The 13,389-nt window shown below is 32.2% G+C and overlaps 1 protein-coding gene across 50 annotated transcripts in view; it reads right to left on the bottom strand.

Moving 5' to 3' along the window:
- Positions 1-13,389, bottom strand: part of rims2b (regulating synaptic membrane exocytosis 2b) — a 254,309-nt gene that overhangs the window by 100,408 nt on the left and 140,512 nt on the right. For 28 of the 50 annotated variants that reach the window (XM_073931581.1, XM_073931572.1, XM_073931582.1 and 25 more), the window contains 3 exons: positions 12,747-12,793; positions 12,538-12,647; positions 4,720-4,767 (listed from right to left, as the gene is read on the bottom strand). In XM_073931581.1, coding sequence (XP_073787682.1) covers positions 4,720-4,767; positions 12,538-12,647; positions 12,747-12,793 — 205 coding nt within the window. The remainder of the gene's footprint in view (positions 1-4,719; positions 4,768-12,537; positions 12,648-12,746; positions 12,794-13,389) is intronic. The other 22 variants (XM_073931575.1, XM_073931579.1, XM_073931584.1 and 19 more) reach the window with 1 other exon arrangement.

The raw sequence follows: 13,389 nt of genomic DNA, 5'->3' as shown, positions 1-13,389 counted from the left end.
ACCAGTCAATCTACGTTCCTATCTCACCTATAGTCCTGAGCTTTGGGTCATGACAGAAAGGACAAGATCTTGAATACAAGTGGCCTAAATGAGTTTACTTCACAGGGTGGCAGGGCGCACTCTTATAGGTAAGGTGAGGAGCTATGTCACCCGAAAGGATCTCGTAGTAGAGCCGCTATTCAAAATTGAGAGAAGTCAGCTTAGGTGGCTCAGGAATCTGTTTCAGATGCCTCCTAGACACCAACATAGGGAGGTGTTCCAGGCATGTCCCACTGGGAGGAGGCTGTGGGGAAGAACCAGGACACGTTGGAGGGAATATGTCACTTGGCTGGCCTGTAAGCGCCTCAGATCTCTCCATAGAAGCTGGAGTAAGTGTCTGGGAAGAGGGAAGTCTTTTAAGGCTGCTGCCCCTATGACCTGGCCCCAGAAAAGCGGACGAAAATAAAATAAAATAAAAAATATATTTTTTTTAAATAAAATAACCAAAACTTAAATTGAAAGTCAAATAAAATAAAATAAAATCAGTGAAAGGGAATAAAAACAATTACCACAACCAAAAACAAAATAAAGAATGTATTAAAAATACACTGATATATAAAAAATATATATAATAATAATAATTAATTAAACAAATCACATAGAAAAGAATGAAATGTGTGTATATATATATATATATATATATATATATTATAACGGCATATCAATGAAACTAAAACAACACTGTCATTTTATATGTACAGCCATGCGGTATTTAATAGTCATTAAAAATAGAAATGCTATTACCGTTTGTGTTAATAAGTCAAATTTGTTTTTTTATTCCATTTTATTAATAATTTTGAATTTATTATTCGAATTTAGCACATGCAAAGTACTACATAGTTAAAATGAAAATGCATATTGGCAGTATGTACATCAATCCGTAAACTTTAAACTGCATTTGACCCAGAATATTTGAGAGAAACCACTTGTCTATGCCACTGTATGCTACAGTAGGCTGCAGGTAATAGGATCTGAACAGTTGTGTGTGTGTTGTGAATCTGATTTGTGGAATTTTTCTGTCCCTCATTGGCTGGCCATGGAATGAGAGTGTGTCTGCCACAACTCTCGCCAAATCAGATCAAAATATTATCTGACAGACACTTTTAAAGCCTGGCAATCCAAGAGTAAATAAATAAATAAATAAATAAACAATAAATAAATAAATAAATAAATAAATAAAACAAAGAACAGACTAAGCAAAATAAATGTGACACAAAATAATAGTAAAAAATATGTATAATTATCTAATTTCAATCTAAACTATACATTTTTATTAAATGGAAGATAAATGAAACTTTAAAAAAATCTAATAAAAAAACTAAAGATTCAATCTTATGCATGCATCTATTGTTACATAGAAAACATGTTTAAACAGTTTAAACGGTTCAAACGGGAAAGGCAAAGACTTGGAAATGAAAACAGGATGGTTACAAAACATGGAGGACAAAAATTTTCAAAATATAGACATTTTCTCCAGTTATTTCTGTTTTTACAATGTTTGCTTTGGTCCTCTATGAACACTTTTGCATCATTCATAGTTAGAAATGTTCTGGCTTCGAAGCATTTGCCCTTCCAGATAACTAGAGCTAATAGAAACACCTATCTATAATGCACCATCACAGATAACCTATTATTCCTAAAGATACTCCAGTACTAAAACATGCAGCAAAGCAACAGAAAGTGCTCAATACAGACTACAGCAATCCAGGCCGCTACCATTGCAAAAACAGCAGGGGGAAAAAGGCTTCAGTCCAAACAAATTGTACCAATTGATTATTGTCCGTATGTGTTTTTTATAGTTCTAACTATTAAAACTATAAATCTAACATCACTACAACCATTTCTGAAAACTACAGCAGCAACCAATAAAGGTACAACAGCTGAATATTAAATCTTTAACAAGTTCTATTAGAGAATTAGTTTACTCATGAACTGAATATTCATAATTAATTCTCTTCTGTGTTGCTTCAAACCCATATTATTTTTTCCTCTGTGGATAACGAATGAAACACAAATGATAAATGTAAAAAGTTTTGATATTACACATGGAGCAAGTAATTAAAAAAATATTTTATTATCATTTTGGTTAATAATGCATAAGCATTTGTGTTCCACAGTGGAAAATAAGTCATACGGGTTTGACTAAACATTACGGTACAATTTGTTTATTTATCTATGAGGTTTAGTGAAATGTTCTACATTGGAAAATGCAATTATCTTGAAAGTGTGATAATTAGAATACCGTATCTCTTCACTGTAACACAGAACATAATATTTGATACAGCTGATGATTTTTTTACACTTTTCTTTACTTGCAATTTCTAGTAACACTATACAATAAGGTTTATTTAACATTGTTAAACAAAAATCACATGACATGAACTTAAAATAATTGGTAACACTTTATTTTGGTGGTCCATTTGAGTATTAGTAGACTGTCTGCTTAATATATGTTGATATTGCTACGTCAACATACATTTAATTGACAATAAGAAACATTTTAAGTACATATCAACTTACACTAAGCCTAACCCCAACCTAACGAGAAGGGTATAAACAGGGGTTGGAGCCAGCTCCAATAGGGTGGGCTTTGGAGCTCCAAGTGGGCTGTGCAAACCTTATTTAGTCGTATTTAGAGTTTTATTGTGCTTTATGAATGTGTACACCCAACCCTAAACCCAACCTCACAGTAACCTGTTGTGTTTTATGAACGTCTATACCTAAACCCAACCCTAAACCTAACTTCACAGTAACCTGATAAACCCAACCTACTTGTGGTTTAAGTCCCTCCCACTTGGAGGTTACCCAACCTAATTGCGGTGTAATCCCTCCCACTTGCAGGTCTCCGGGCTGCAGCGATACCTACTTGAACCTAACAGTCTACTTATAATCTAATGAGATATAGTTGGCATGTAAATGCAATGTAATCATATCAATCAAAATAAAGTGTGACCAAATAATTAGTTATACTTTAAAAATAAAATGTTGTAATTAACAACATTAAAGAAAAATAATTAACATGACCTTTAAATAAGCCTTGTTGTAATGTTAATTTCAAAACTTAACTTTCATTTGATCACATTAGTTTGATCACTGTAAACAAAAATGAAAATGAACATTAAAAACTGTAAAACAACATCAACAGGATAATAAATACTACACAGAAAAATCATGTGAAGGTTTTATTTATAATATTTACAGTATTTAATCATAGCAACAATTCAAACCTTATTGTAAAGTATTACTTATTAAGAAATGAAAAAAGTAAACTAAACTGCCAAAACATATGCATTTCATGCAAAATTAAGTTTTTAAAATATAACACAAATATAAAGTTCCATGTTACGTGATATCTGCCTATAAAGAAACCTGATAAATAATGAATATTTAATAAACAAAAACTGATTTTTTTTTAAGTAGCACATTTAAAAATAGAGTAAAACCAATATTCCTCTTAAAGAAAAAACGTAGTTCATTCTGACACCTGTTTCACACCACAAGTGCAAGCAGAATGTAAGCAGCACATGTTTTTTCGGAATCCATGTGAAGAGATTATAGCTTTCATACTGCCCGCAGAAGCAGTGCATCAGCAGCAGTTTGCTATCCGCTTGTTAAGTGGTGACGAATGTAATACTGTTTCCGGGTCCAAGCCGCCATTCATTTGAGTGGAAAAATCATTCGTTTATGATCACGTTTTATTCCTATCACACATTAAAGTTAATTTTATATAAAGTCATAGTGCGCTGCTCACACTCAATTAAAGTGGCAGTGCATTGATAGTGACCAAAAACATTTAAATGGCAGTTTAAAGTAGCAATTTTACCCAATAAATGCATCGAAAAGATCTTGAGATTTTAATATAGTCAATTAAATTAACTTAAATTATTGAAAACGACAACAAATATTTATTTGGGCCAAATTTGAAACAATTTTAGCATTAGTTATTCTTAGTATACACTAGTTTGATCATGTATACCTTAAATATTATAACTATACTGTGAACATATTATTATAACCATAGGCCTACATCATCCTGACAATCAAAAACAAACTGATATGACATCACAGGCGATTGTTTTCTGACTGCGTGCACCTGAAAAGACATGAATGACACTCCTCATGGAGCTTGAAAAGCAGACAGTTCAGAAAACAACATAGGAGGAAGTTGCAGCAGGCCTTGATACAGATAAAAAGTTTTAAAAAAGTGTATTTATAGATAGATAGGTCACTAGAATAGACTGAAATAGATCTGTGCAGCAGCTGCCGATGAGCTGGCTCGCTGCAGACGCAGTCAGTGTGAAAAGCAAACGCCGGCGCACTGCTTCTGCTCTCCCTGCATGCTGCACACGCACTGCTCAGGCTCTGCTTGCACTTGCGGTGTGAAACAGGCTTGAATATCTCAAGCCTCAGCAGGGTTTCAATTAAGGAAAAATCTGACCGTAACAATAAAACAGCTCTTATTAATTATAAACCGCGAGGCCAATGACATATATCTTTAAAAGATTAAAAGTGAACCAAACAGTAAAAAAAGAGAAACTTTTCCTGCAGTGCATTTTCCAAACAACGCACAGAGAGAGATAGAGAGAGCGAGAGAGAGAGTAATGAGGGACTGAGAAAGACTGCCAGAAACGAAAGAAAAGACTGAGCAGAGAAAGAAAGAGAGAAGTCTGACGATGTTACCTGGACCCTAGGGACAAAAGCCGTGGTTCTTCTACTAAGGCATGGACTCTGGATAAGCAAAATTAACAAAGGAAACAAAAGCAATACAACTAAACCAAAAATGCACAGAGGCACACAAACCAAACCAACCCACATGAGAAGAGATTTAGCCTAACTGAGTGACAAGAGGCAGCATTTATTCATTCAGCAAATGCTTCACGCACAAACATTAGGAAAATTAGATGAATAACATATGCGCTGACATAGGCAAAATAATTTAGAGTACAGTAAGTATTATTATAAGCTTCACAGAAAGCAAGACACATGTTGGTAAGCACAATACAGCTTGTCTAGAATTTGTTTAAACATTTAATTTTTCAGAATTCGTATGGTAAGATTTTTTTACATTTTGTGATGATGATTTGAGACCTTAAGACGTTTTGTTTTGCTTATGTATTTTTTAATTTTGCCATTTCATCTAAACAACAGCATTTATCAAGCTGAGTTTTTTTGAAAATCTGTTCATGTCGAAATACAGTCTAAAGTGAAAGTAAATGGGCAAAAGTGTAAAACTGGGAAAGGCAACCATTACATTGAATCCAAATTAATTTTAAAAAAGAAAAAAAGAGAACAATCACAGCTCTCAGCTAAATATGTTTGATAAAACAGTGAAAATAATTACAATATAAAACTCTTTGATAAAACATCACCTTGGAATTTTAAGGTTCTATCAGCGTTCTAAACAATTTGGAGATATTGAGTTTCAAATTTTTCGCATTCCATATAGCAAACAATATATGTGTAACAGTTCTCTTTCATACATTAACATGACAGAGGCTCTAAATGTAAATGTATCTAAATTCTCTTAAATGTGCAAATTGGAGTAAAAAATAAACAGGGCAAATGCAGATAGTACCTTCTAGTTCTAAGAAGTCATTTTTTGATGAAATTATATGATTCTGTCTGGCAGATTATTAACTGAAGCATTACTTTTCAAGAAATACAATCAGTCAGCTTGTCAATTAAACCCCCACGTATAAAAAGTTCTAGCAATATGTTTAGTTCGAAAAAGTAATTTTTTTTTTGTTTTTACTATAATATTTATTTAATTTTTTAGAATGAATATGTTTGTTTTTGTTTAAATTAAGCATAAAAGGCTGTGCTAAATATTTTGTCCAGTGCAGATGTTAATTTTATGTAATTAATATGTTATTAAATTATATGCTTTATATGATTTATTGAATTATAGTTATTAAATTAAGTGAATTAAATTAAATATTAACCCTTTAAGGCTTAATCTCAAATTTAAAGACGTTGAAGGAAAACAGACAATGAGCTATTGAGTTTAATGAACAAAAAAGTTTCACTGACTAATATATATATATATATATATATATATATATATATATATATATATATATATATATATATATATATATATATATATATATATATATAAACAAACAAATATAGATACAAACAAAAATAAAAATATTTGACATTTAATATAGAATATTTTTAAATAACTGTCTTCAACAATGTAAAATGTAACATTTCATTTCTTTCATGTCAAAAAGCATCACATTTACCCACATCTTTTCAGTTTCAGGTTTCTGTTCAATTTTATGTGGTGCAGCATTGTTTAGTCTCTTCAGATTTTGTGTTTCTTTCTGATCTTCCCAACTGTCAACAAAGTAATCCGGCGAAATGACAAAGAAAGCTGATGCTGATCCTCGTGCATGCATTCGAAATGCTGATTGACTCACAGAAAGAACCTTATAGAGCCAAGCTAGAGTTCGACTTTATAGATAAAACCTTTTTTTGTTGTTTAAATAAGTCTTAAAATGTTACAACATATATAAAAAAGCATCACATAATGTAAATGAGCTGTTATTTAATAAGAATTTCAATAACTCAATTTTGACAAAAATGTCTGATAGAACCTTATAATTCTAAGGTGATGAAAAATAATAATAGGGTTTCAATACAATTCAACCTAATAATTAAGCATTATGCAAAACACATTCAGGAAAACATGGCAAACATCAATGCTTGTTTGATCTGTGAGCTGCACGGACCACTTGGGATCAAGCAGTTGAAAATATGGTAAAACCCATGCTTAACATTTAAGAACTATTTCCAAGTTTGCATTCATAGGGCCCTATCAAACACCCGACGCAATATGGCGCAAGGCGCGACACAATTGTTGTTTGCTAGTTTTAGCTTGGCGCAAGAGTCGTTTTGACGTTTTGCACCACGCTGTTTAAATAGCAAATGCATTTGCGCTCAAATATGTTCTGGTCTAAAAAGGCAGGTGTGTTGAGGTGTATTGTTGGCGCATTGCTATTTTGAAAAATTATAATAGATTTTTCAATAGACCAGAACAAAGCCAGTCTATTGTCCAGCGCAGAGCGCGTTAGTTGTGTGCCTCTCTTACACACTGCTTAATACACACAAGATGTAGAGCAATACACAAATATCTTTACATAGGAAAAATAATTTAAATATTAAGGATATATATAGGATATAATAAGTATATATATATAGGATATAAATATAAAGGATTAAAATATTACAAAACATTATTTTCTAGCCTACATAAATATAAAAACTACTGCTTTTATGCTATCTTCGTCTCGGGAGGCTTTTTCAGTTAATTCATAACAATTTGCTTTTGTATAATGTTATTATTATTAGCAGTATTATTTATTATATCTATATTTATATTTGTTTTATTTAAAAAAGCTTAGATTTGCCCAGCTGTCAGGTTTTAGACCAAATGGGGCATAGCATGTGTATTATTATATAATTCAGTTTTTTGACCACACTTCCTTTTAATTGTTTATTTATTCGTTTGCTGGAAATTAGAACTGAATTTAGAAATAGTTTTGAAACAAATATTTGCCCTTAACAAACAAAATAATTTATTTATAGGCTAATTGATGTCTGTGCGTACAAGGTTTCCCTATCCACGAGAGCTCTGTTTAACTGATTTCTTGCAAGTGAAACGCTCAGTTTTTCCACTTACACTAACTTTGTGTCATGTAAATAGCAAATGCATCATGGCGCGACACAGGGGAATTAAAGGGAATGGGAGATGATTGGTTTATTCTTAAAACACACCTATAACTCATTAAGAAAATAAGTTCAACCCTTTTAGACCATGCGCCACGGCGCAAAGCAGATTTTTCCGTCCTTATATTAGCAAAAGTGGATTCTGACACCCCCTGAATGTGTTTGTGCCCTGAGCTTTGCGCATGGACCGTCAAAATAGAGCCCATAGTGTTGCTTTTATGACATAAACAGGCAAAAAGAAACACGAGCAGTTAAATATGTATTATATGCTCTTATGTTATATGTTTAATAGAATAAATGTAACTTCTTAAATGAATATCTTGTATATTCTGGGATTTTGCTTTGTTATTGAAAATTCAAATAATTAATAAAATTGTCAAAATACAATTAAAAATAATAGTTGATTTAGTATTTATATTTAATGACAAAAAAAGCTAAATATATAAAAAATAGATATCTAAATATAAAGAAATAACTATTTAAAACAGCATTTGATGGCTTCTGTAAAACTTTAGTCAGGGTTGAGACAGCAGAATCATCTAATTTTGCAATGTAACAACTATATTGGTGTGTGTTTCTTTTTAATGTCCTGTAATACAAAAGGTCTGGTTCATACTTGTTAAACCATAATGTTACCATTTGTTTAAAAGTAATGCACTTTATTTGAAAGTGATTTTTTTTCTTTCCCAATCTTCCCACATAGACAACAACACAAATATGTGTTTACTAATCTTACTTCACCATTTAGGATAAATCTCCCTCATCTCAAATGAAAATAAAACAAATTTACAACAGCGCAAACCATAATAATACACTAAAGCATTGCCCGGACAGAAGAACACATACACTTCAGTGCAAAAAACAGAACAAGCACATGTATTATTATCAAAATGTTTAACAAATTCAGTCACCATTGCTACAGCTCATTCCCCTTACAAACATTTAAAAAAGAATAACAATATTGTTTTTTTTTTCACACCTAACATATGAATGCACAGTAACCTGGATGAAACTTACCTGACCGATGCCTCGGTTACTGAGACTGATCATGCAAGCTGTGTCAGTTATTTATCTGCTTCCTCTACTCTGAAACTGCCGTTAAGATCAAGGTTGGTTGTTTTAAGTATGCAGGAAAAACTTCAGCGAAAAGTACAGTAGGTCTCCGTTCAAGGAACTGACTTTATCTAACATCCTGATCCAGCAGCGCTGTGATCTGACCTGTTCAGTCTACGTCAATCGGGTAACAAGCTTGAAAACTAATAATACTTCTTCCGCTTCAGGGATTCCTTCCTTTGAGAATCCAAGCTGTTCTCTGACGGACACTGTCTGGGACTGACCACACAACTGTCTAGAATCACAAAATGAACCTGCTGCAAACCAACAAATGTAATACAGGAGGTTTGTGCACAGCCAGCTATATACTGTATAGGGTTGTCAACCGATACTTAATTGCTATTAATCGCATGGGTTAACTATAGTGATTAATCGCAATTAACCTTAAATTAATAAAATGGTGTATTTTAAAACAGCATAACAAGAACATCATTAACTTACATGCACGCAATAAAGAACTAAACAAAAGGTAATACTGAAAACGACTTTTTTTTACCCATTTATTTTGTATAAAAAAATGTTATGTTTCAGTTTTATATTGTGTGGCCTTAAGTCACCGCTGTTGATGTTATGCAGTTTTAAAATGAAACATCAATTTAAGGTACATTCACGACAGATTAAAAGTGCAATTAAGTTGCGTTTAATCACAAGTTAACTCATGTGATTAATCAAGATTCAATTTTATATACAAAAGAAAATATACATGTACATATACACATTTTCAAATGAGTATATGAAGAGTTTAGATGCAAAAACCTCTAAAAGCCGTTTGAAATTTCCTTTAAAACAAGCATTTTTACCAGGCTCCTGCATGTAGGTTCAGTAAAATCAAGCTTATGGCAAAGATTACACTCTTTTAAAAGTTTTTAAAATGAAATAACTCAACATTAACATAGGAATCTGAAAAAAATGCAAATTTTCTATGAAAATGTCAGACGGCACTTAGGAGGTTTTTGCATCTGAACTTTTTTTGCATCTAGAGTATACAGTGTATATATATGTATGTATATATATATATATATATATATATATATATATATATATATATATATATATATATATATATATATATATATATATATATATCGTCGCCGTGTGCGTACTGAAGAGCGGTGTTGTCATGCGCGTTCTGATCAGCGGTGTTGTTGCATGCTTACTGAAGGGCGGTATGTGTCGCGGGGGCACTTTTGATCATTTTGGAAGGCACTTTCTATCCATGAGTAAAAAGGGCATGTGCACTGCACAGGTTGAGCCCTATGTGTGCACGTGCCTGTACCCTGGTATATATACAGTTGAAGTCAGAATTATTAGCCCCCCTTTCATTTTTTTTCTTTTTTAATTATTTCCTAAATGATGTTTAACAGAACAAGGAAACTTTTACAGCATGCCTTGTAATATTTTTTCTTCTGGAGAAAGTCTTATTTGTTTTATTTCGACTTGAATAAAAGCTATTATTACAAGCTTAAGTTATTATTTTTTAAACACAATTTTAAGGACAAAATTATTAGCCCCTTTAAGCAATCTTTTTATTTTGATAGACTACAGAACAAACCATCATTATACAATAACTTGCCTAATTATCCTAATCTACCTAGTTAACCTAATTAACCTAGTTAAGCCTTTTTAATGTCACCTTAAGCTGTATAGAAGTGTCTTGAAAAATATCTAGTAAAATAATATTTACCGTCATCAAGCAAAGATAAAAGAAAACAGTTATTAGAAATGAGTTATTAAAACCATTATGTTCAGAAATGTGTTGAAAAAATATTCTCTCTATTAAACAGAAATTGGGGAAAAAAATAAACAGGGGGTCTAATAATTCAGGGGGGCTAAAAATATACACATACCAGGGGTATTCAATTGGCAGCCCGAAGGCAAAACCCGGCCCCCGAGGCAATTTGTTCCGGCCCTCCAAATACTGTGACATGTTGCGTCTTTTCTGCACACAATTTCATTATTTCCAATACTGCGATCACGTACCGACACACTTGTGCCCTCCAGGTGCACACAACAGAAATGATGTCACACTGTAGTGGTGGAAATTGTGCGTGGCTTTCAGCGCAATGTAATCAAAAGACACGTTAGACGAATTAATACAAATTATGAAAATGATTGTGTGTATGAACGCTGACAATAACACCAGTTCTTTAAAATTCTTAGCTAATATATTTCTCAAATTAACATTAGACAAATACAATTTTTTATTTATTCCTATTTTTATTTATTTACTCATTGTTCTGTCATTTATTTTCATTGTAAAATTATCACTCATTTTTAAATCAAAAACCTTTTCATTTATTTTTAAGTCCAAAGAGAGAAATGCACTATTGTTTTTTTTTTTTATGGATATTTTGTGCTGTGTTTGTTTACCGAGGAGCAATAAACAACACTTTAAAATATGAGCAGTTTTCTTGTGATTTTCTAAACTAGTACTGTTTTGAATTTCATAAATGCATAATAATCATGATAACCGTGAAACCATGATTATTCTTCAGACTATAATCGTACAACCAAAATCTATAATCGTTGCATCCCTAATTGTTACGCAGTTCAAAACATAACATATAATTGTGTTAGAATGTAGAAGAATCCTACTTGAGCAATACACTGATCTTGTTGTGCTTCGAAATACAACATTTGAATATGTTGGTTAAAAATGTCACGTTGTGCAATCATGTTATGTAGTTTTTAAAATACAACATTTTAACGTTTTAAATGTAGAAGAAGGTCAACGTGGGTGTTTTAAGAAGCAAAAATACAGCATACAGGCTCCTACAGTATATTGCTGTTATGTCAGGAAATAGGAAAACCAATTTAATTTGTCCTGTATAGAATACAACAACCCTTAAGCTCAGCATCTCCAATAAAAAGCGGAATTGGTGAACACAAAACAGAGTTAGAACAGATAAACATCTCAATTTTGAAATGTCAAAGAAATCCATATTTTCTTAGACAAGTTTTCAAAACGATTTATTCCTGTGATTGCAAAGCTAGCAAATTTTCATTTCTCCAGTCCTCAGTATCATATCATTCTAAAGACATCATTCAGTATGCCGAGTTGATGCTTAAGAAACATTTCTGATTATTTTCAGTGATTAAAAACCATGCTTTTTAAATACATTTTGCTCACAGTATATTTGACATAAAAAATAATACATTTATTTATATTAGAAATATTTTGTGACCTTTTAAATATATTTGCTGCGTTCAAATTAATGTATTCTTGAAAAGTAAATTATTAATCAATTAATTATTTGATAAAAATAAATAAATAAACCTTTCAGACCCAAATAATTTGAATAGTAGTGTAAATTGCCTACATTCTTGATGTTGGAAAACAAAAAATACAGTCCATTTCTCAACTCAACTTAAGGAGTTTTCTCATTTTATCAACCAAAACCCTTTTGTCTTTTGATCCGAGCCAATATCTCTGATAAATAAACAGTATAAACTGGCAAAATGTCCAATGATGTAGCTAAATAATGGCTAAACCTCAAAGTTCAACACTACAACAATTTTATCAATGATTCACACAACCAAATAAAAGCTAAATAAAGAGATCAGCAAACATGCAGCACATTTGAAAAACAAACAAACAAACAAACAAACAAACAAACAACCTAACAAACAAACAAACAGAGTGGTACTCACTGAGAGCTGTCCAGACAGATACTGAGAAGTGTCCCGGAGCATGCCGGGACTCATGGGGGACGTGACTGAGATGGATGGGCCCATTTTTTGGGATTCAAAGGAACTTGAACCTGAAAAGTAGGTAAAGAAAATTTAGATATTGATTATCCTGTTATTAAAGGGTTTTATATACTGTATCAAAAAAACAAAACAAAACAAAAAAAACATACTTGATTCAAGTTGTCCATGTGTGCTCTCTGGTATTCTAGGGACATCTCTGCAAGGAAAGAGTAAAGAACATGTTAATGACAGCAGTAGGATGCAAATAACTGAATGTCGAACTAAATTGCATTAAGACTACAGTACATGTCAAAAATTAATTCTTTAGATAAAGAAAAACACTTTAGCAATCATTCAGCATACTAAAATCCTCACTGAAGGATTGTGACAACACAAGGTGCTGTTGTGCTTTGCATAATATTAAAATTACTTAATCTTAACTATCATTTTCATTAATTAATCAGCCACAATGACAGCAATAATGAATAATTAGAATGGAAAAAGAATAATTAAGAAACAAGAGCTCCCAATCTAACACTCTGGGCTCTATTTATCCATGAGCAGAACGCAAAACGCAGGGCGCAAACGCTTTCAGGGCGTCTCAGGACGCGTTTTTGCTAATTTAAGGATGGGAAATCTGCCTTGCGCCGCGGCGCATGGTCTAAAAGGGTTGAGTTTATTTTCCTAATGAGTTATAGGTGTGTTTTAAGAATAAACCAATTAGAGTCTCATCTCCCATTCCCTTTAAGAGTCAGCTGCGTTGCGCCAAGAGCGCATTCGCTATTTACAGGACACAAAGTAAGTCTAAGTGGA

The sequence above is a fragment of the Danio rerio genome, chromosome 19, assembly GCF_049306965.1.
Source record: "Danio rerio strain Tuebingen ecotype United States chromosome 19, GRCz12tu, whole genome shotgun sequence".
NCBI classification, from domain to species: Eukaryota; Metazoa; Chordata; class Actinopteri; order Cypriniformes; family Danionidae; genus Danio; species Danio rerio.
Note: the sequence above shows the minus strand (reverse complement) of the source record. Positions and strands in the feature narration are given on the sequence as shown.